The 23699-nt window shown below is 46.8% G+C and overlaps 1 protein-coding gene across 2 annotated transcripts; it reads right to left on the bottom strand.

Annotated features, from left to right (window-relative positions):
- Positions 1 to 930: 930 nt before the first annotated feature.
- fam32a (family with sequence similarity 32 member A) lies at positions 931 to 22621 on the bottom strand. 2 transcript variants are annotated; one of them, XM_068015862.1, is made up of 4 exons: positions 22490 to 22621; positions 20805 to 20964; positions 7984 to 8037; positions 931 to 1985 (listed from the first exon to the last, which is right to left on the bottom strand). In XM_068015862.1, exons 1-4 carry the CDS (start codon positions 22558 to 22560, stop codon positions 1917 to 1919), a joined length of 354 nt encoding a protein of 117 aa, XP_067871963.1. In that variant the 5' UTR covers positions 22561 to 22621; the 3' UTR covers positions 931 to 1916. The 2 variants fall into 2 exon arrangements, with proteins under 2 accessions (XP_067871963.1, XP_067871964.1); XM_068015863.1 differs by lacking the exon at positions 22490 to 22621 and adding an exon at positions 22332 to 22483.
- Positions 22622 to 23699: the final 1078 nt, after the last annotated feature.

The following is a 23699-nucleotide window of genomic DNA, read 5'->3' as shown; positions in this document are numbered from 1 at the left end:
TTGTGTTTTCAAGCCTCACTCTGCGATTTGAGTGTAGTAGGGGGGAGTCGTATAGTGTTGGAGACACCACCTTAAATTAATACTTTGCCTGCCTAATCTGGTAGACATACTCAATGGCACTGTTCAAAGAACAGTTTCTCCAGTTTAACATTTATCCCTCAACCAGCATCGCGAAAAGTAGATTATCTGGTCAATTTATCTCATGGCTCTTTGTGGGATCTAATTGTTCACAAATTGGCTTCCATGTTTGCCTGAATTACAGCAGCTGACTGTGAAGTACACTTTGGGACACCCCAAGGGTATGAAAGGTGCTATGTAAAAGCAAGTTCTTTCTTTCAAAATGATTACTGCTGATGGGCAGAATTTGCCCAGGATTCCAAACTCAATGATTTATCAGCACAAGTTCAGTGACTTAATGTAGGGTCCCCAGGCAGTGAGTAGGATTTACTCTTTAAGGAAGCGTCAGAAGTCTACAGCTTATGCCAGGATTCTACATCCATATGGCCCCATGGACAGACATTTGCAATTCCTCTCCTGTTCCATTCTAGCCTCGATATACCTGCACTTCTATTTTGATTGTGACTAACCTTGCCCATCACTTGATCTCAACGATGACTTGTAACTGGCATTTTTTTATTCTTTCATGAGATGTGGGTGTCACTGGCAAGGCCAGCAATTGTTGCCCATCCCCAACTGCCCTCAACAAATGAGTGGCTTGCTAGACCATTTCAAAGGGTAGTTAAGAGTCAACCTCATTGCTGTGGGTCTGGAGTCAAATTTAGGCCAAACCAGTTAAGGACAGCAGATATCCTTCCCTAAAGGACGTACGTGAACCAGCTGGTACTGGGGACTGCCAAGTGATAGCTGTGCACACAAAACCTTGTCCTAGATTGCATTAGTGTTTTAAATAAAGTACAAATGTTTCTGTGGTGGGTTTCAGAGTTTTTATTTTGCCTTAGGCAGGTCTCAAACATCAAGAAGGAAGGCAGCAATAAAAGATCAGCGCAGACAGGGTACAACAGCCAACTTGGCTCAGCCACAGAACAAGAGCTGAATTAATCCAACTGCAGATGCCAACATTACAATTTGAAATTTCCACTCCTGAGTGCAGAACACACAGCAGTTCAAATATGCAAAGAGAGAGTAGTATCCACTGTCTGACTGACTAATACAAACTAGGAGGCTCACAACTTTTTAAATTCCTCCACCTTCCTGCTGAGCACAGCTGTTACAGTCCAACATCACCTGACCAGACTCCACGACCAACAATGAAAGATACATCAACGGGCTCCTTTGCAAAACCTCTTGTGGCATCCCAGCAATTCCTCTGCCTCCATTTCCCTCCCTCTGCCTGTGAGCTTCCCTCCACTCATACTTAAAACCAATTTCAAAATACATTTAGCTGTTGGCTATGCACAGACGGGAAGTTGTATTATACACTGTGCCTGCCACTTGTGCAAGGACTAGCAGGCGGGCTACATTCATCTCGAAATGCTGTGATACATATCTGGAAAAAGATCTGAGATTACTAAGGGTTAGAGATAAAAGGAGCAACTCCGCCACAAAATAATCCATCTCTTGACTCCAAGGCAAGTATCTCACTCGCTTGAAGTCACATGATCAGCTATCAGTTTTGCATATCCAACATTGCAGAGGTGTTCAGTGTACGTGTACCTATCCATTACCTTCCTCTGGAATCAGGTAACATATAACCACAAGAGCGAGGTCAACAGGGATATTATATTTACAAGTGGTACACTGCTGACAGATCCATCAGCAGTAGTTCAGGTCTCTTCCTCACAGACAAGTCAGTAGAGAGATTATCAATCTATTTTAATTTACTGCAGATGAAAAGAATACACAAAATAAAAAGAGGAATCCCAACAAAAATATGTGCAAAAGCTTCCTCCAGCTCCTCATTTAGTCCAGCTGACTTTGGGAATATCATAATGTTCGGTCAGGGTATCCAGGTGTCGGTTAAACTCCTGCAAGAAAAGCAAAAAAATGTTACAAGTGAGCATTTCAGGTAACTGCCCAAAGAGACCAACCTCAGAGTGTGACTGTGGCATGGAGACTTGAGCACAGTGGTGGAGAGGCACAGTCCAGGTGGAGGAAGCGCTACAACAGTGAGAGGAGAGGCACAGTGCTGGTGGAGCGAGCGCTACAGTAGTGAGAGGAGAGGCACAGTGCTGGTGGAGGGAGCACTGCAGGCTTTAAGTATGGAATACCCCAAGCCTTCGTCAGAAGGACACCTCTGAAGTCCCAGTGCACCAGGCCTTTGTCCAACACCCACATTGCTTGAGGGCAGATCCAGACTCAATTTAGTGCCTTGTGCCACCAGCCCATAACTGGCAACTGAGCTGAGGTTAGCCATACTCAGTTCATGGAGGACTCTTGCAGCCAGCAGATACTGAACAGATTCTCACTTTCATTGGCCTGCCCAGACCCAAAACCCAAGGAATCGAAGGTCACTGTGCTAATCCTCTTCATTCAAAATACAACACGTTCTCTCCTCATTCCCAATATTCCATTTTCACCACGAGCTCTGGGACACTATAGATTTCATCAGGTTACCCTTAGCTGGGTTGTCAGCGACAACACTGCAGCTCATTTCCGATAGCAATAGCAGCTCAACACAAACTATAGTGCAGGCACTGAATGTGCGCAGATAACATGAAGACAAATTTACATTGTTAACTTCCTGTCAGTGATTCGCTTACACACAAGGATAAAAATGCAAAGCAAAAGCTCTAATCAGGCAGCATAAACTGTAATGGTTCAAAGCTAAGTTTGACTTAGATTCCATTTTAGGCAAGAGGGAAGCAACAATTTTGCAGGGAATGGAGGGAAAATTCAACTCTCTGTATTCTCAAAATGGGTCCTTCAAAAATATAAAGTCCTGCAGCCTTTCTCCAGGTAGGCTCTTTGCCACTAGCTCAAACTAATTTTAACCATTGCCTCCAAGCTCCCCTCCAAATCACACACCATCCTGACTTGGTGAAGTATTGGCCGTTCTGTCATTGTCACTGGGTCAAAATCCTGGAACTCCCTACCGAACAGTACTGTGGGAGTATCTTCACCACACGGACTGCAGCAGTTCCAGAAGTTGGCCCACCAACACTTCTCAAGGGCAATTAGGGATGAGAAATAGATGTTGGCCTTGCTAGCGACTCCCACATCCCAAGAATTATTTTTTAAAAAACCTAGCAACTTCAAAACCCTTATGGTTCAAAATGCCCCATGAGCCTTTAAGGAAACTTTATAATTCACATTTTTCTTCAAAATAGCTTCACAGAAATATAAAAGAAGCATCGGTCAGAGACAGCCAAGATGAAATTCAGCAACCCCACATCACCATCCTGATATTGGGAGACATACTCCCAGCATTCTGTTTACACCAACCCTGGACCCTCTCTTTCCTCAGATACATCCTCACAGTAGTTGTCAGGTGATGAATATTTTGATGAGGAGTTCACATACAAAATGTTAACTTCTCTTTTCATTTGCTGATGGACCTGTATTTCTAGTATTTACTGGTTTAACAGCTGCTGCTGCAAGCCCTTTATAAATAAGCCAGACAGTTGCTGTCTACTTTATTTCCTTTCCAAAGATTGCATGACTGAAGGGGTAGGTTGATGGCAACACATCTGAATGGAGATCATCATTCACAGTTTAAGTTTCTTAGGACTGACTAAAAAAGGCAGAAGAGTGTTTGATTTAGCCCCAAGTGCATTCCTTGAATGAATAGTATAGAAGAGATCTAAGGCGTACTGCCATAATCGCATCACTGAGCAAGGGTTGGTTGTAGCTGTTTCCAGCCATTGGGAAGCACAGCACCATGCAAGGATGGAAATCAGACACAACAACATAAATTGCAAAGAAATTCGGTAGCAGCATCTAGAGCCTACAGCACAGAAACAGGGCATTCAGCCCAACTGGTTTATGCTCCACAAGAGCCTCCTCCCACTCGATTTCATCTAACCCTATAAGCATAACTTTCTATGCCTTTCTCCCTCGTGCTTATCGGGCTTCCCCTTAAATGCATCTGTGCTATTCACCTTAACTACGCCTTGTGGCAGCAGGTTCCATATTCTTACCACTCTCTAGGTAAAGACGTCCTTACTCTTGTATTTATATAACGTCCCTAGGCGCTTCATAAAGGTAAATCAGTATCAGAGCAATGGGAGGCACTCAAAGGGGAGATTCAAGGGGTTCAGAATGAACATGTTCCCACAAAGAGACAGGGTGGGGCAGCCAAATCTAGAGCCCAATGGATGTCAAGGAGCTTACAGGGTAAGATAAGGCAGAAAAGGAAAGCTTATGCACGACACAGAGAACTCGATACTACAGAAAGCCGAAAGGAGTATAGAAAGTGGAAGGGTAAAATCAAAAAGGAAATTAGGAAAGCAAAGAGAGGGCATGAAAGAATATTGGCAAGCAAAATCAAGGTGAACCCAAAGATGTTTTATCAATTCATTTAGAGGAAGAGGATAACTAAGGTGAGAGTAGGGTCCATAAAAGACCAAAAAGGTAACCTATGTGTAGGGATGGAAGATGTTGGTGTTGTTCTTAATGAATACTTAGTGTCTGTCTTCACAAAAGAGGGGGACAATGCAAATATTGTAGTTAAGGAAGAGGGATGTGAAGTATTGGATGTGATAAACATAGGGAGAGAGGAAGTATTAACGGGATTAGCATCCTTGAAAGTTGATAAATCACCAGGGCGGATGAAATGTACCCTAGGCTGTTAAAAGCAGCAAGAGAGGAAATAGCGTAAGGTCTGACCATCATTTTCCAGTCCTCACTGGATATAGGTGTGGTGCCGGAGGATTGGAGGACTGCTAACATTGTACCTCTGTTTAAAAAGGGAGCGAGGGATAGACCGAATAATTACAGGCCAGTCAGTCTAACCTCAGTAGTGGGCAAATTATTGGAATCTATTCTGAGAGACAGGATAAACTGTCACTTAGAAAGGCACAGGTTAATCAAGGATAGTCAGCATGGATTTGTTAAGGGAAGAACTTGTCTGACCAACTTGATCGAATTTTTTGAAGAAGTAACAAGGAAGTTAGATGAGGGTAATGCAGTTGATGTGGTCTACATGGATTTCAGCAAGGCTTTTGACAAGATCCCACAAAGCAGACCGGTTAAAAAAATAAAATCCCATGGGTTCCAGGGAAAAGCAGCAAGGTGGATACAAAAAGTGGCAGGAAACCAAAGGTAATTGTTGACAGCTGTTTTTGCGACTGGAGGGCTGTTTCCAGTGACGTCCCACAGGGCTCAGAACTGGGTCCCCTGCTTTTTATGGTATATATTAATGATTTGGACGTAAATGTAAGGGCATGATCAAAAGGTTTGCAGATGACAAAGATTGGCCGTATGGTAGATAGAGAAGATAGCTGTAGGCTGCAGGAAGATATTGATAGTCTGGTCAGATGGGCAGAAAAGTGGCAAATGGAATTCATCCCGGAGAAGTGGGAGGTGATGCATTTGGGGAGGTCAAACAAGGCAAAGGAATACACGATTAACGGAAAAGTACTGAGAGGTGTAGAGGAAGTGAGGGACCTTGGGGTAAATGTCCACAAATCCCTGAAGGTCGCAGGACAGGTCAATAAGGTGGTTAAGAAGGCATATGGAATCCTTTCTTTTATTAGCCGAGGTATAGAATATAAGAACAGGGAGGTTATGCTGGAACTGTATAAATCATTGGTAAGGCCACAACTTGAGTACTGTGTGCAGTTCTGGTCACCTCATTACAGAAAGGATGTAATTGCACTAGAGAGGGTACAGCGGAGATTTACAAGGATGTTGCCAGGACTGGAAAAATGCAGCTATGAGGAAAGATTGGATAGGCTGGGGTTGTTCTCCTTGGAACAGAGAAGGCTGAGGGGAGTTCTGATTGAAATGTACAACATTTTGAGGGGCCTGGATAGAGTGCAGGTGAAGAGTCTATTCACCTTAGCAGAGAGGTCAGTGACTAGGGGGCATAGATTTAAAGTGATTGGTAGAAAGATTAGAGGGGAGATGTGGAAATGTTTTTCCACCCAGAGGGTGGTGGAGGTCTGGAACTCACTGCCTGAAAAGGTAGTTGAGGCAGAATTCATTCAAAAGGAGTCTGGATATGCACCTCAAGTGCCGTAATATGCAGGGCTATGGACCAAATGCTGGAAGATGGGATTAGAATGGGTGGAACGTTTTTCAGCTGGTATAGACTCGATGGGCCAAGTGGCCTCTTTCTGTGCCCTAAACATTCGATGATAAGAGTACTATAAAACAAAACCTGACACTGAGCTACATAAGGAAACATTAAGGCAGATGACCAAAAGCTTGGTCAAAGAGGTAGGTTTGAAGGACCATCTTAAAAAAGGAGGAAAGAGAGGCAGAAAGCTTTAGGGAAGCAGTTCCAGAGTTTAGGGTCTTGGCAGCTGAAAGCACGGACTCCAATGGTGCAGTAATTGAAACTGTGGATGCTCAAGAGGCCAGAATTAGAGTGTAGATATTTGAGAGGGTTGTGGGGCTGGAGCAGATTAGATAGAGAGGGGGGCAAGACCATGGAGGTATTCTGAAAACAATGGTGAGAATTTTTAAAATCGAGATGTTGCTTAACTGGGAGCCAATGTAGGTCACCCATTTGAAATAAAGGCTAGCATACCATTTCAAAACAAAAGCAAAATACTGTGCATGTTGGAAATCAGAAATAAAAACGGAAAATGCTGGAAATGCTCAGCAGGTCTGTGGATGGAGAAACAGGATTAACATTACAGGTCTGTGACCTTCCATCAGAACAGGTCAGACCTGAAACATTAACGCTGTTTCTCTCTCCACAGATGCTGCCAGACCCGCTGTCTATTTCCAGTATTTTCTGTTTTTATTTATACTAGCAAACCGTTAGCCTTCCTAATTGCTTGTTGCACCTGTATACTGACTTGGTGATTGCCTACAAGGACACCAAATCCTTCTGCATGCCAGCATTATCCAGTCTCTCTGTTTAAAAAAATATTCTGCTGTTCTATTCTTCCTACTGAAGTGCATAATTTATTACCCATCTGCCAGTCCTCTGGCACTGTTCCCTTTTCTAATGAGTGTTTATGTAATAGTGTCTCTGCTATCTCTTCCCTAACTTCTTTCAATATGCATGGATACAGTCCATTCAGACCTGGAGCTTGATCCTTCCTTAAATTTGTTCAGTTTATCTTTTATCTTCCTCCCTTCTACCTTGAATGTCTTTACAACTTTTTTGATTTCTTCTTCTAATGCCAAGTCCACTCCGTTAAACACGGAGGCAAATTACTCAATATTTCTGCCATTTTACTGTCATTACCTGTGTGAATTTGTGCGCATCTCTCAGTGGCCCTATCCCTAAGCTGCTTTCTCATTAGTTAATGGTCTGTAGAATGTTTTACTATTTCTTTTTGTATACCTTAATTTATTTCTGCTTTTTGTTTTTCTATTCTATCTTCATATTTTTTGCCATCTTCTTCTTCATTGTCTATATTCTCTTACTTTAGTTTCAATTCTGACGTCATCTCTTCATTCATCCTAGGTGTGTCATTACTGACCAGTCTGTTCTAGTTTTAGTGGAAAATGTTTCTTCTGAACTCTATTGATCATCCTTTTCTTCGCTTTGTCAAATTCTTTTCCAGTTTATTTTCACTCATTCTATTCACATCCCTTCAAAATGAGCATTCTTCCAATCTATGACTTTGGTCTTTGTCTTACCTATGGCTGTCTCAGTTATTATTTTAACCCTCGTTATACTGTGATCGCTATTGCCTAGATGTTTCCCTATCCTTACTTCTCATTTGCTCTGGTTCATTTCCCATTACTAAATTCAGTAACAATTCCTCTCTTGGAGATTCTGAAGACAAAACAAATCTGACTTTTTTGCAATGTTTCTGCAAAAGCTTCAAATCAAAATAAACTTCAGAATTTGAAATATCAATAAGACATTTGTATTTAAGCTGCAGAAAATTAACATCTTACCTCCACACTCTGTTTGTGAGTTTTTGATGCCTTCTTCAGGATCCTTTCAATTTGCTGCAAGAAATTAAAAAGCAGAAAGATAAAGGTCCCATGTGACAGACTGGTCACAAAAGTTAAAAAGCCCATGGGATCCAAATCAAAGTGCCAAGTTGGATCCAAAAATGACTCAGAGGCAGGAAGCAAATGGATGGGTGCTTTTGTGACTGGAAGGCTGCTTCCAGGGAGGTTTTGCAGGGCTCAGCACTGGGTCCCTTGCTTTTTGTGGTATATATGAGAAGTTTGCAGACAATACAAAAATTGGCTGGATGGTTGATAATGAAGAAGGTAGCTGTAGACGGTAGGAAGATATCAATGGACCAGTCAGGTGGATGCAACAGTAGCAAATGGCATTCAATCCGAAAAGTGATAGGGAATGCATTTTACGAAGGCTGACAAGCAAGGGAATACACAATAAATGGTAGGATACTGATGTGTAGAGGACAGAGGGATGTTGGAGTGCAACTACAGAAATCCCTGAAGGTGAAAACAGCTCGGAGAGCAAGAGAGGCTTCATTGAAAAGAGCGCGGAGCGCTGGGAGAGGCTTCATTGAAAAGAGCACTGAGTACTGGGAGAGACTTCACTGAAAAGAGCAGAGTACTGGGAGAGACTTCACTGAAAAGAGCACTGAGTGCTGGGAGAGACTTCACTGAAAAGAGCGCGGAGCGCTGGGAGAGACTTCACTGAAAAGAGCGCGGAGCGCTGGGAGAGACTTCACTGAAAAGAGCGCGGAGCGCTGGGAGAGACTTCACTGAAAAGAGCGCGGAGCGCTGGGAGAGACTTCACTGAAAAGAGCGCGGAGCGCTGGGAGAGACTTCACTGAAAAGAGCGCGGAGCGCTGGGAGAGACTTCACTGAAAAGAGCGCGGAGCGCTGGGAGAGACTTCACTGAAAAGAGCGCGGAGCGCTGGGAGAGACTTCACTGAAAAGAGCGCGGAGCGCTGGGACAGACTTCACTGAAAAGAGCGCGGAGCGCTGGGACAGACTTCACTGAAAAGAGCGCGGAGCGCTGGGACAGACTTCACTGAAAAGAGCGCGGAGCGCTGGGACAGACTTCACTGAAAAGAGCGCGGAGCGCTGGGACAGACTTCACTGAAAAGAGCGCGGAGCGCTGGGACAGACTTCACTGAAAAGAGCGCGGAGCGCTGGGACAGACTTCACTGAAAAGAGCGCGGAGCGCTGGGACAGACTTCACTGAAAAGAGCGCGGAGCGCTGGGACAGACTTCACTGAAAAGAGCGCGGAGCGCTGGGACAGACTTCACTGAAAAGAGCGCGGAGCGCTGGGACAGACTTCACTGAAAAGAGCGCGGAGCGCTGGGACAGACTTCACTGAAAAGAGCGCGGAGCGCTGGGACAGACTTCACTGAAAAGAGCGCGGAGCGCTGGGACAGACTTCACTGAAAAGAGCGCGGAGCGCTGGGACAGACTTCACTGAAAAGAGCGCGGAGCGCTGGGACAGACTTCACTGAAAAGAGCGCGGAGCGCTGGGACAGACTTCACTGAAAAGAGCGCGGAGCGCTGGGACAGACTTCACTGAAAAGAGCGCGGAGCGCTGGGACAGACTTCACTGAAAAGAGCGCGGAGCGCTGGGACAGACTTCACTGAAAAGAGCGCGGAGCGCTGGGACAGACTTCACTGAAAAGAGCGCGGAGCGCTGGGACAGACTTCACTGAAAAGAGCGCGGAGCGCTGGGACAGACTTCACTGAAAAGAGCGCGGAGCGCTGGGACAGACTTCACCGAAAAGAGCGCGGAGCGCTGGGACAGACTTCACCGAAAAGAGCGCGGAGCGCTGGGACAGACTTCACCGAAAAGAGCGCGGAGCGCTGGGACAGACTTCACCGAAAAGAGCGCGGAGCGCTGGGACAGACTTCACTGAAAAGAGCGCGGAGCGCTGGGACAGACTTCACTGAAAAGAGCGCGGAGCGCTGGGACAGACTTCACTGAAAAGAGCGCGGAGCGCTGGGACAGACTTCACTGAAAAGAGCGCGGAGCGCTGGGACAGACTTCACTGAAAAGAGCGCGGAGCGCTGGGACAGACTTCACTGAAAAGAGCGCGGAGCGCTGGGACAGACTTCACTGAAAAGAGCGCGGAGCGCTGGGACAGACTTCACTGAAAAGAGCGCGGAGCGCTGGGACAGACTTCACTGAAAAGAGCGCGGAGCGCTGGGACAGACTTCACTGAAAAGAGCGCGGAGCGCTGGGACAGACTTCACTGAAAAGAGCGCGGAGCGCTGGGACAGACTTCACTGAAAAGAGCGCGGAGCGCTGGGACAGACTTCACTGAAAAGAGCGCGGAGCGCTGGGACAGACTTCACTGAAAAGAGCGCGGAGCGCTGGGACAGACTTCACTGAAAAGAGCGCGGAGCGCTGGGACAGACTTCACTGAAAAGAGCGCGGAGCGCTGGGACAGACTTCACTGAAAAGAGCGCGGAGCGCTGGGACAGACTTCACTGAAAAGAGCGCGGAGCGCTGGGACAGACTTCACTGAAAAGAGCGCGGAGCGCTGGGACAGACTTCACTGAAAAGAGCGCGGAGCGCTGGGACAGACTTCACTGAAAAGAGCGCGGAGCGCTGGGACAGACTTCACTGAAAAGAGCGCGGAGCGCTGGGACAGACTTCACTGAAAAGAGCGCGGAGCGCTGGGACAGACTTCACTGAAAAGAGCGCGGAGCGCTGGGACAGACTTCACTGAAAAGAGCGCGGAGCGCTGGGACAGACTTCACTGAAAAGAGCGCGGAGCGCTGGGACAGACTTCACTGAAAAGAGCGCGGAGCGCTGGGACAGACTTCACTGAAAAGAGCGCGGAGCGCTGGGACAGACTTCACTGAAAAGAGCGCGGAGCGCTGGGACAGACTTCACTGAAAAGAGCGCGGAGCGCTGGGACAGACTTCACTGAAAAGAGCGCGGAGCGCTGGGACAGACTTCACTGAAAAGAGCGCGGAGCGCTGGGACAGACTTCACTGAAAAGAGCGCGGAGCGCTGGGACAGACTTCACTGAAAAGAGCGCGGAGCGCTGGGACAGACTTCACTGAAAAGAGCGCGGAGCGCTGGGACAGACTTCACTGAAAAGAGCGCGGAGCGCTGGGACAGACTTCACTGAAAAGAGCGCGGAGCGCTGGGACAGACTTCACTGAAAAGAGCGCGGAGCGCTGGGACAGACTTCACTGAAAAGAGCGCGGAGCGCTGGGACAGACTTCACTGAAAAGAGCGCGGAGCGCTGGGACAGACTTCACTGAAAAGAGCGCGGAGCGCTGGGACAGACTTCACTGAAAAGAGCGCGGAGCGCTGGGACAGACTTCACTGAAAAGAGCGCGGAGCGCTGGGACAGACTTCACTGAAAAGAGCGCGGAGCGCTGGGACAGACTTCACTGAAAAGAGCGCGGAGCGCTGGGACAGACTTCACTGAAAAGAGCGCGGAGCGCTGGGACAGACTTCACTGAAAAGAGCGCGGAGCGCTGGGACAGACTTCACTGAAAAGAGCGCGGAGCGCTGGGACAGACTTCACTGAAAAGAGCGCGGAGCGCTGGGACAGACTTCACTGAAAAGAGCGCGGAGCGCTGGGACAGACTTCACTGAAAAGAGCGCGGAGCGCTGGGACAGACTTCACTGAAAAGAGCGCGGAGCGCTGGGACAGACTTCACTGAAAAGAGCGCGGAGCGCTGGGACAGACTTCACTGAAAAGAGCGCGGAGCGCTGGGACAGACTTCACTGAAAAGAGCGCGGAGCGCTGGGACAGACTTCACTGAAAAGAGCGCGGAGCGCTGGGACAGACTTCACTGAAAAGAGCGCGGAGCGCTGGGACAGACTTCACTGAAAAGAGCGCGGAGCGCTGGGACAGACTTCACTGAAAAGAGCGCGGAGCGCTGGGACAGACTTCACTGAAAAGAGCGCGGAGCGCTGGGACAGACTTCACTGAAAAGAGCGCGGAGCGCTGGGACAGACTTCACTGAAAAGAGCGCGGAGCGCTGGGACAGACTTCACTGAAAAGAGCGCGGAGCGCTGGGACAGACTTCACTGAAAAGAGCGCGGAGCGCTGGGACAGACTTCACTGAAAAGAGCGCGGAGCGCTGGGACAGACTTCACTGAAAAGAGCGCGGAGCGCTGGGACAGACTTCACTGAAAAGAGCGCGGAGCGCTGGGACAGACTTCACTGAAAAGAGCGCGGAGCGCTGGGACAGACTTCACTGAAAAGAGCGCGGAGCGCTGGGACAGACTTCACTGAAAAGAGCGCGGAGCGCTGGGACAGACTTCACTGAAAAGAGCGCGGAGCGCTGGGACAGACTTCACTGAAAAGAGCGCGGAGCGCTGGGACAGACTTCACTGAAAAGAGCGCGGAGCGCTGGGACAGACTTCACTGAAAAGAGCGCGGAGCGCTGGGACAGACTTCACTGAAAAGAGCGCGGAGCGCTGGGACAGACTTCACTGAAAAGAGCGCGGAGCGCTGGGACAGACTTCACTGAAAAGAGCGCGGAGCGCTGGGACAGACTTCACTGAAAAGAGCGCGGAGCGCTGGGACAGACTTCACTGAAAAGAGCGCGGAGCGCTGGGACAGACTTCACTGAAAAGAGCGCGGAGCGCTGGGACAGACTTCACTGAAAAGAGCGCGGAGCGCTGGGACAGACTTCACTGAAAAGAGCGCGGAGCGCTGGGACAGACTTCACTGAAAAGAGCGCGGAGCGCTGGGACAGACTTCACTGAAAAGAGCGCGGAGCGCTGGGACAGACTTCACTGAAAAGAGCGCGGAGCGCTGGGACAGACTTCACTGAAAAGAGCGCGGAGCGCTGGGACAGACTTCACTGAAAAGAGCGCGGAGCGCTGGGACAGACTTCACTGAAAAGAGCGCGGAGTGCTGGGACAGACTTCACTGAAAAGAGCACGGAGTGCTGGGACAGACTTCACTGAAAAGAGCACGGAGTGCTGGGACAGACTTCACTGAAAAGAGCACGGAGTGCTGGGACAGACTTCACTGAAAAGAGCACGGAGTGCTGGGAGAGACTTCACTGATAAGAGCACTGAGTGCTGGGAGAGACTTCACTGAAAAGAGCACTGAGTGCTGGGAGAGACTTCACTGAAAAGAGCACTGAGTGCTGGGAGAGACTTCACTGAAAAGAGCAGAGTACTGGGAGAGACTTCACTGAAAAGAGCAGAGTACTGGGAGAGACTTCACTGAAAAGAGCACTGAGTACTGGGAGAGACTTCACTGAAAAGAGCACTGAGTGCTGGGAGAGACTTCACTGAAAAGAGCACTGAGTACTGGGAGAGACTTCACTGAAAAGAGCGCGGAGTACTGGGAGAGACTTCACTGAAAAGAGCACTGAGCGCTGGGACAGACTTCACTGAAAAGAGCACGGAGTACTGGGAGAGACTTCACTGAAAAGAGCACTGAGTGCTGGGAGAGACTTCACTGAAAAGAGCACTGATTGCTGGGAGAGACTTCACTGAAAAGAGCACGGAGCGCTGGGACAGACTTCACTGAAAAGAGCACGGAGCGCTGGGACAGACTTCACTGAAAAGAGCACGGAGCGCTGGGACAGACTTCACTGAAAAGAGCACGGAGTGCTGGGACAGACTTCACTGAAAAGAGCACGGAGTGCTGGGAGAGACTTCACTGAAAAGAGCACGGAGCGCTGGGACAGACTTCACTGAAAAGAGCACGGAGTGCTGGGACAGACTTCACTGAAAAGAGCACGGAGTGCTGGGACAGACTTCACTGAAAAGAGCACGGAGTGCTGGGACAGACTTCACTGAAAAGAGCACGGAGTACTGGGACAGACTTCACTGAAAAGAGCACGGAGTGCTGGGAGAGACTTCACTGAAAAGAGCACGGAGTGCTGGGAGAGACTATCCTATCAGATCCTCTATTCAGCAGAATGAGCTTGTTCCATAAAATCAAGTGTGACATCACAGGCAAGCAGGTAGGTAATTGGTTGGAGAAGTAGCTGCCTGTTCGGTGAGTATCTGCTAAGTTGTTAAGGTCTATTCTAATGCTAACGTTTACAATAGTAACGGAACTAGTAGTAAGCTTAATAAAATACATAAAAAAAGGAAAAAATAAATATTTGAATAAAATAATTTAGTAGATAATTAAAACACATTAAGGACGGCAGGACAGGTGATGTGTCACAGCTGCAGCATGTGGGAGTTCCTGGATGCCAGCGTGATCCAGGGCAAACACGTCTGCATTAAGTGTTTGCGGCTCGAAGAGCTTCGGCTCAGAGTCATTAAACTGGAGTCTGAGCTGCAGACACTGCGATACATCAGGAAGGGGGAAAGTTACCTGGACATTTTGTACCAGGAGGCGGTCACACCCCTTAGGATAGGGCCTTCTGATTTGATCAGTGGTCTGGGACAGGAGAGTGTGGCTGCAGCTGAGGTAGGTAAGGGGACCCAGAGGGCAGGAGTGCAGGAGCTTTAGCCTTTGTGATTGTCCAGCAGGTTTAAGGTTCTTTCAATTGTTTGGATGAGAGTGGGGGCTAAAGGGTGAATGAGCAACTTGACCATGGCACAGGAAGCCATTCAAGTGGAGGGAGAAAAAAAAAGAATGTAGTGGTAGTAGGGGACCATATAGTTAGGGGGATTGACAGTGCTCCCTGCAGCAAACAGCGAGAGCCCAGACAGCGGTGTTGCCTGCCCGGTGCCAGGGTTCAGGACATCTGCTCAGGGCTGGAGAGGAACTTCTAGTGGGAAGGGGAGGATCCAGTTGTTGTGGTCCATGTAGGTGCCAACAACATAGGCAAGACAAGGAAGGAGCTTCTGCATAGTCAGTATGCGGAACTTGGTGCCAAATTAAGAAGCAGAACCTCAAAGGTAATAATCTCTGGATTATTACCTGAGCTATGTGAAAAATGGCACAGGGCAAATAAGATTAGAGAAATTAATGCATGGCTCAAAGACTGGTGTGGTAGAAGTGGCTTCCGGTTCATGGGGCACTGGCACCAGTACTGGGGAAAGCGGTGGCTGTACCGTTGGGACAGTCTACACCTGAACCGTGCTGGGGCCGGTATTCTAACAAGCCGCATAGCTAGGGTAGAGAGAGTTTTAAACTGAATAGCGGGGGCAAGAGATCAAATTTGGGAAGATATGGTAAATCAAGGAGTAGAGACAAGGCAAGAGAGAAAGGTATTAATATGGGAAATGATAAACAGACGGTGACAGGAAGGGACAGAGTGTACAAATCGAAGAGTAAATCAACAGATAAGGCTAGAGGTTACAAAAATAATAAAAGGATAAAACTAAAGGCTCTGTATCGGAATGCAAGTAGCATTCGAAACAAAACAGATGAACTGAGAGCTCAAATATAAATAAATAAGTAAAATCTGATAGTCATTACAGAGACATGGCTGCAGGATGACAGATTGGGACCTGAATATTGAAGGGTACATGGCATTTAGGAAGGATAGGAAGCTAGGTAAAGATGGAGGGGTGGCTCTGTTAATTAATGATGTTATTAGCGCAATAGAGAGGGATGACCCAAGTTCAGGAAACCAGGATGTAGAAGCAGTTTGGGTAGAGTTGAGAAATAATAAAGGCAAGAAGTCACTTGTGGGAGTGGTGTACAGACCACCTAACATTAACCACACTGTAGGACAGGGTATAAAGGAAGAAATAATGGCAGCTTGTCAGAAAAGTACAACGAAAATTATGGGGGTTTTTAACCTACATATAGACTGGAAAAATCAGATGGGCAGAGGTAGCCTAGTACATTGTATATTTTCGGGATAATTTCTTGGAACAGTACATTGTGGAGCCAACCAGACAGCAGGTTATACTAGACCTGGTATTGTGCAACTAGAAAGGATTAATTAATGACCTCATAGTTAAGGTGCTCCTCGATAGCAGCGATCATAATATGATTGAATTTTACATTCAGTTTGAGGGAGAGAAGAGTGGGTCCAATTATGAGGGCATAAAAGCAGAGCTAGCTAGTGAACTGGCAAATTAGGTTAAGGGATAGCTCAATAGAGACGTAGTAGCAGACATTTAAGGGGATATTTCAGAATATACAGAATAGACACATTTCAACCAGAAAGAAAAATTCCAAGGGTGGGACCCGCCATTCGTGGTTAACTTAAAAAGTTAAAGATAGTATCAAACTTAAAGAAAAAGCATATAATTGTGCATAAATATAAAACAGAACATAAAAAACAGGAAAGAGTGACTAAAAGATTGAAAAGGAAGGTAAAATTAGAGTACGAGAGAAAGCTAGCTAGGAATATAAAGAATGATAGGAAGAGCTTCTATAGATATTTTTTAAAAAGAGGAGTTTACAAAGTGAGCATATAGAAAGTGAGTCTGGGGAATTAATAATGGATAATAAGGAGATGGCAGATTGACTGAACAGGTATTTTGCATCGGTCTTCACTATAGAGGACACAAGTAACATCCCAGTATTAGCTGTAAGTCAGGAAATGGAAGGGAGGGAGGAACCCAAGAAAATTACAATCATCGGTGAAGTGGTACTGAACAAATTGTTGGAGCTGCAGGCTGACAAGTCCCCGGGTCCTGATGGATTTCATCCTAGGGTGTTAAAAGAAGTGGCTGGTGAGTTAGTTGATGTGTTGGTTTTAATTTTCCAAAATTCCCTAGATTCGGGGAAGGTTCCGTTAGATTGGAAAACAGCACATATAATTATTCAAAAAGGGAGGGTGACAGAAAGCAGGAAATTCCAGGCCAGTTAGTTTAACATCTGCCATAGGGAAAATGTTAGAAGCTATTATTAAAGACGTTATAGCAGGGCACTTAGAAAAATTCAAGGTAATCAGGCAGAGTCAACATGGTTTTGTGAAAGGGAAATCACGTTTCACCAATTTATTGGAGTTCTTTGAAGTAGTAACATGTGCTGTGGATAAAGCGGAACCAGTGGATGTAGTGTACTTAGATTTCCAGACGACATTTGATAAGGTTCCACATCAAAGGTTATTGCAGAAAATAAAAGCTCATGGTGTAGCAGTTAACATATTGGCATGGATAGAAGATTGGCTAGCTAACAGGAAACAGAGGGTAGGCATAAATGGGTCATTTTCTGTTTGGCAAGATGTAATAAGTGGTGTGCCACAGGGATCTGTGCTGGGGCCTCAACATTTTACAATTTATATAAATGACTTACATGAAGAGACTGAAGGTATGGTTGCTAAATTTGCTGATGACACAAAGATAGGTAGGAAAGTAACTTGTGAAGACGAGATATGGGGGCTACAAAGGGACATAGATAGGTTAAGTGAGTGGGCAAAGACCTAACAAATGGAGTATAATGTGAGACAGTGTGAAATTGTCCACTTTGGCAGGAAGAATTAAAAAGCATATTATCTAAATGGTGAGAGAATGCAGATCTCTGAGACGCAGATCTGGGTGTCCTAGTGCATAAATTGCAAAAGGTTAGTATGCAGGTACAGCACGTAATTAGGAAAGCTAATAAATGTAATTGTTTTATTGAGAGGGGAATTGAATACAAAAATAGGGAGGTTATGCTTCAGCTATACAGGGCAATAGTGAGACCACATCTGGAGTACTGCGTACTGTACTGGTCTCCTTATTTAAGGAAGGATACAAATGTGTTGGAAGCAGTACAGAGAAGGTTTACTAGACTAATAACTGGAATGGGCAGACTGTCTTACGAGGAAAGATTGGACAGGTTAGGCTTGTATCCGCTGTAGTTCAGAAGTCTAAGAGCCGATTTGATTGAAACATATAAGATTCTGAGGGGTCTTGACAGGGTGGATGTGGAAAGGATGATTCCTCTTGTGGGAAAATCTAGAACTCGGGGTCACTGTTTAAAAATAAGGGGTCACCCATTTAGAGATACAGCACTGAAACAGGCCCTTCGGCCCACCGAGTCTGTGCAGACCATTAACCACCCATTTATACTAATCCGACACTAATCCCATATTTCTACCACGTTAACCTGTCCCTATATTCCCCTACCACCTACCTATACTAGGGGCAATTTATAATGGCCAATTTACCTATCAACCTGCAAGTCTTTTTGGCTGTGGGAGGAAACCGAAGAAGACAGACGTGAGAAGAAATTTTTTCTCTGAGGGTTGAGAATCTTTGCAATTCTCTTCCTCAAAAGGCAGTGGAAGCAGAGTCTTTGAATATTTTTAAGGCTGGGATGGATAGATTCTTGATAAACAAGGGGTGAAAGGTTATTGGGGGTAGGTGGAAATGTGGAGTAATCAGTTCAGCCATGAACTTACTGAATGGTGGAGCTGGCTCGAGGGGCCTACTCCTGCTCCTAATTCACATGTTCGTATGTACTTGCCTTCATTAGCCGAGCATAGAATACAAGAGCTGGGAGGTTATGTCTGAACAGTAAAAAACACCAGTTAGGCTACAGTTGGAGTACTGCGTGCAGTTCTGATCACTACACTATAAGAAAGATGTGATTGCACTAGAGAGGGTACAGAGGAGATTTAAAAGAATGTTGCCGGGACTGGAGAATTTTAGTTATGAGGAAAAATTGGATTGGTTAGGTTTGTTTTCTTTGGAAAAAAAGAGGCTGAGGGGAGACCCAATTGAAGTGTATAAAATTATGAAGGGTCTAGATAAAAGTGGATAGGAAGGACCTATTCTCCTTGGTTGGGGGACCCATAGCCAGGGAACATAGATTTAGGTCAGAGTTAGGAGGTTTAGAGGGGATTTGAGGGGAATTTCTTTCACCCAGAGGGTGCCTGAAAAGGTGGTAGAGGCAGAAACCCACATAACATTTAAAAAGTACTTGGATATGTACTTGAAGTGTCGCAACCTCCAAGGCTATGGACCAAGAGCTGGAAAGTGGGATTAGGCCGGATGTTGACTTATCAGCTGGTGCAGAGATGATGGGCCGAATGGCCTCCTTCCATTCTGTAAATTTCTGTGATTCTACGAAGAGAGTGAGAAGGACTAGAGCCGCAATCTCTACAATGCGAAGCGTAGGTGGGAGGAGACAGACACCTGCCACTCTGACTTATGCACAGCATTGCGAAAGGACCAAAACAAGGTGCAGAGAGGGAGCTGGAGTAGAGAACAGAAGGCAATGAAATGCCAGGTGTGATATTGGCATTTCTCACATCATCACTTCTCCAATTTAAACTTTTCTTGTTCTCTACTTAAGCATTTTACACGCAAGCATGTGCACAAGAGACAGAGATTGAGGTTTTCCCCTTCTGAAGAAGGGTCACTGACCTGAAACGTTAACGCTGCTTCTGTCTCCACAGATGCCGCCAGACCTGCTGAGTATTTCCAGCACTTCTTGTTTTTATTTCAGATTTCCAGCATCCGCAGTATTTTGCTTTTATTCCCCTTTCCCTTGTTTTGTTCCTTTTTAAATGTTGTTCACCTGGAATTTCTTCCCGTTTTACTCAAGGGTGCATACTTGAAATGTTAACTAATCTGCTGTCTCCACAGATGCTGGCTGATCTGCTGAATATTTCCAGTATTTTTTGGTTTTTCACATTTCCAGCTTTTGCAGAATTTTGCTCTTTTTTTGAAGCCCCTGGCTGCTCAGGGTCTTGGTGATCTACTGCCATTAGCTCAGAGTGTTTAGTTCAACAGACGTACATTTAGTCTAGTCATGTCTTATCTAACTGACTGCATATCTCAGAGATCAGAACGATGCTCAGTACCAGGTTACTTAAAAGCTCAGGCCATTCATTCCCTCTCAGATTATACCTGTCAGACGCAGTTTAAAGCAGTATCCTGGCTACCCCACTCCTTGGCTCCAAATACTGACTTCAGAACTTCAAACCATAACTAGATCACTCAATTTCTTAGGGTAGGGAACAAAGTGAAAGGGGAAGCAGGGGACTGGGGCAGCCAGGGGGTAGATTCCACAGGCAGGTTTGAGAGAGGCCAGTTGGCTAAGTGTAGACCTTTTATCAGAACATGCTTCTGGCCAGTAATGGGGGAGGAGGGTCTGCACCTAGGGCTCTAGCTAGTGGGAAGGCCATACATGGGTTCTGCTAGGGGAGGGAAAGGGTGGTGTTCACCCAGGGTTAAGGCCCGTCTTTCTGATGAGCCACACTGGCTGCTTCTAGCTTTTTCTAGCTTTTAATCTCAGATTGCACCAGTTTGCAGATTTTTTCTTCTGCCGTCCCATTCCCTTCCTGTGACAGTTCGCTGCTCCCTTCCCTTTATTCATTCATGCCTTTTCATTTTAGGTGTATGGTAGCACTGTGGTTTTGTTACTGAGTTAGTAATCCAGAGGCATGGACTAATGATCCAGAGACATGTGTTCAAATCCTACCACAGCAGCTGGGGAATTTAAATTCAGTTAAATAAATAAATCTGGAATAAAAAGCAAGTCTCAGTAATGGTGAATCCTGAAACGGGTGGATTGTCATTAAAAACACATCTGGTTCACTAATGTCCTTCATGGAAGTAAATCTGCCACCCTTACCCAGTCTGGCCTACGAGACTCCAGACCCACAGCAATATGACTGACTCGTAACTGCCCTCTGAAATGGCCGAGTGAACCATTCGGTTTAAGGCAATTAGGAATGGGCAATAAAAGCTGACCTTGCCAGCAATGCCTACATCCTAAGAATAAGAAAATAATTCCTTTGGGAGATAAGAGCACACAATTGATACTATATACCTTTTTCTGTGCATTCTACCCAATGTCACCCCTCCCCTTCCCCATTGCTTCTCATTCAGTTCCAGATCTTCTGTACTTTCCTATACTGATGAAGGGCTCACACCCAAAACATTAACTTGTTTTGTACTCTTTACAGACACAGACTGACCAGCTATGGATTTCCAGCAATCTCTGGATTTTTTTTAAACTCGCAGGATGTGACAGCTCACCCGCTTCTCCTGCATCTTATCAAACGCTTTCTGTGCTGGAGTTCTTTTGTCCACGGTCACTCGCTTATGTTCTCCCGCCTCCTCCCTCACTGCATGCTGTTGCTGATTCGAGGTGATCTGTTCCAGCATTTTCTTGCTTTCCTTACTCTTCTTTTTCTTCCTTTATTGAAAATAACAAAAGTGTCCAGTTATAGCATCTGTCTTGGAAATCTGAGATTGTGAAGGAAATGAGGTGCACAGATCAGTGGAGAGACAGGATTATAATGAGAGGAGCAGGCAGACAGGGAGGAGAGGAAGGAGCTTCGCTGTTCAGTTTAAGCCCCGGAAACAGACACAAATTCCACAGAAAGCACAAGGGTAAAAAAAAAAAATCATTTAAAGCAGCAAGCTGGAGAATACAGCTTCAGTTCCAGAACATCTACCCATGGTCCCATCACTGCCCCAGGAATTTTACTATGAACACCACAAATCTGAAGATGTATTTTGGGAAAACTGTAAACAATTTTGGAATAGTTGGAATGCTAAAGCTCTGGCCAGTCTCCCAGATAACAATTCAGTGCTTAGGCATAGAAACAGACTGAACACCAAATCTGGCTCTCCTTGTGCTCTCCAAGTATTTGTAAAACCTCAATAGTAGTTATACATTTATACACTCCAGAGAAATGAAATAATAGGCCAGATTTTGCTGTCCAAAATAATATCAAGGCTAATGCTGTTCATTATTTATGCCCAAATGAAACAAGTTCAGGCACAAAACAGAGGCGTGATTTAACCCAATTATCAAAATATTGCACTGTCTGCCTCAGCTCCAAATACAAGAAAGGCATGAGTGTGCCACATTTGTGCAATAGTTATGAACTAAACTTGCCGCACAAAGTTAAGTCACATCATTTTATTTCTTTCACAAACTTAAGTCAGGTCTTTCAAGACTAAATATCCTGTTAACGATGCAACAAGTGTTAATTACTGCCAAACAACCTCTCTGACACTGAAGGTTTGCTATCATAAGTGTGGAATCTCATTCCTTCAGGTCTTAACTTGTGGGAGATTATAAAAAAGTAAACTTTTTTAAAATTCCCCTTTCTGCCCCTTTTCCTCCCTCTCTCAATCTAATCGTTCACCATCCTTCAATCTGATTGGTAAAGGACACAGTCGGTTGTTTGGCCTCTTCACTCAGATCCCAGATTCCCTTCCCTGGAACGTTATCAGCTCACACTTTCTCCAATTTGGCATGTAAATAAAATAGAACATTCCACATGTACAAAAAGCAACTGTAATGACAGACACCATTAGATGCCCCGCCACAGAAAAATTCAGCCTTTACTACTTATAAAGGGAGATGCAATGTCCAGTGTGCCAAAAGCCCAGGACAGAGTTGGGCGAGATATTTAAATAACCTGACTGTGTGCGGTGCTCTCTCAGTCCTGCCCCTCCGGCACGGCGGCGCTCCCTCAGTACCACCCCGGGATTATCAGCCTGGAATTTGCCCAAAGCCTCCTGTCAGTCAGTAACTGCATCAAGACTCACACAATCATCCTGCAAACGGGAATTAAATCTCCCGGCTGGAAACACGGGGCCGGCCTGACAACAGCGGCCCTCTCCCGGGCCACCTTCAGCTCCAGGCCGCGGCTCAGGTTCCAGCCCAGGCCTCAGGCCATCCCAGGAACCCGGCTTCATTTCCTTACTTCTTGACGCCGAGCTCAGCCACTCCTTTCAGCCGTAAAGAGCCGCGCTGCACCGCCTGGTACTCGGCCATCTTCCCGGAACTGAACCACCAACAACAACTGGCTGACAGCCCCGCCTCCAACAACAACAACTGGCTCACAGCCCCATCCCCCAACAACAAGCTCACAGCCCCGCCTCCAACAACAACAGGCTCACAGCCCCGCCCCCAACAACAACAACAACGAGTTCACAGCCCCATCCCCCAACAACAACAACTGGCTCACAGCCCCGCCTCCAACAACAACAACTGGCTCACAGCCCCGCCCCCAACAACAACAACTGGCTCACAGCCCCATCCCCCAACAACAACTGGCTCACAGCCCCGCCCCCAACAACAACAACTGGCTCACAGCCCCATCCCCCAACAACAACAAGCTCACAGCCCCGCCTCCAACAACAACAACTGGCTCACAGCCCCGCCCCCAACAACAACAACAGGCTCACAGCCCCATCCCCCAACAACAACAACTGGCTCACAGCCCCGCCCCCCAACAACTGGCTCACAGCCCCAAACTCCAACAACAACTGTCCACAGAGCCCCGCCCCCAACAACAACAACTGGCCACAGAGCCCCACCCCAACAACAACTGGCCACACAGACCCACCCCCAATGACAACTGGCTCACAGCCCCACACCCAACAACAACAACTAGCTCACAGCCCCGCCCCCAATAACAACAACTGGCCACACAGCCCCTCCCCCAACAACAATTGGCCACACAGAGCCGACCCCAACAACAACTGTCTCACAGCCCCGCCCCAACAACTGGCTCACAGCCCCATCCCAACAACAACTGGCTCACAGACCCTTCCCAACAACAACTGGCTCACAGCCCCGCCCCCAACAACAACTGGCTCACAGCCCCTCCCCCAACAACAACAACTGGCTCACAGCCCCTCCCCCAACAACAACTAGTTCACAGTCCCTCCCCCAACACCAACACCAGGCTGACAGCCCCGCCTCCAACAACAACAAAACTGGCTCACAGCAACAACTGGCTCAGCACCACCCCAACAACAACTAGTTCACAGCCCCACCCCCAACAACAACAACACCTGGCTTACAACCCTGACCCCAACAACAACACCAGGCTCACAGTCCCTCCTCTACCAACAACAACACCGGGCTCACAGCCCCTCCCCCAAAAACAACAACAACACCTGGCTCAA

Source organism: Heterodontus francisci, chromosome 36 (genome assembly GCF_036365525.1).
Source record: "Heterodontus francisci isolate sHetFra1 chromosome 36, sHetFra1.hap1, whole genome shotgun sequence".
NCBI lineage: Eukaryota > Metazoa > Chordata > Chondrichthyes > Heterodontiformes > Heterodontidae > Heterodontus > Heterodontus francisci.
The sequence above is the reverse complement of the archived record's forward strand: the minus strand, read 5'-3'. Positions and strand labels throughout refer to the sequence as shown.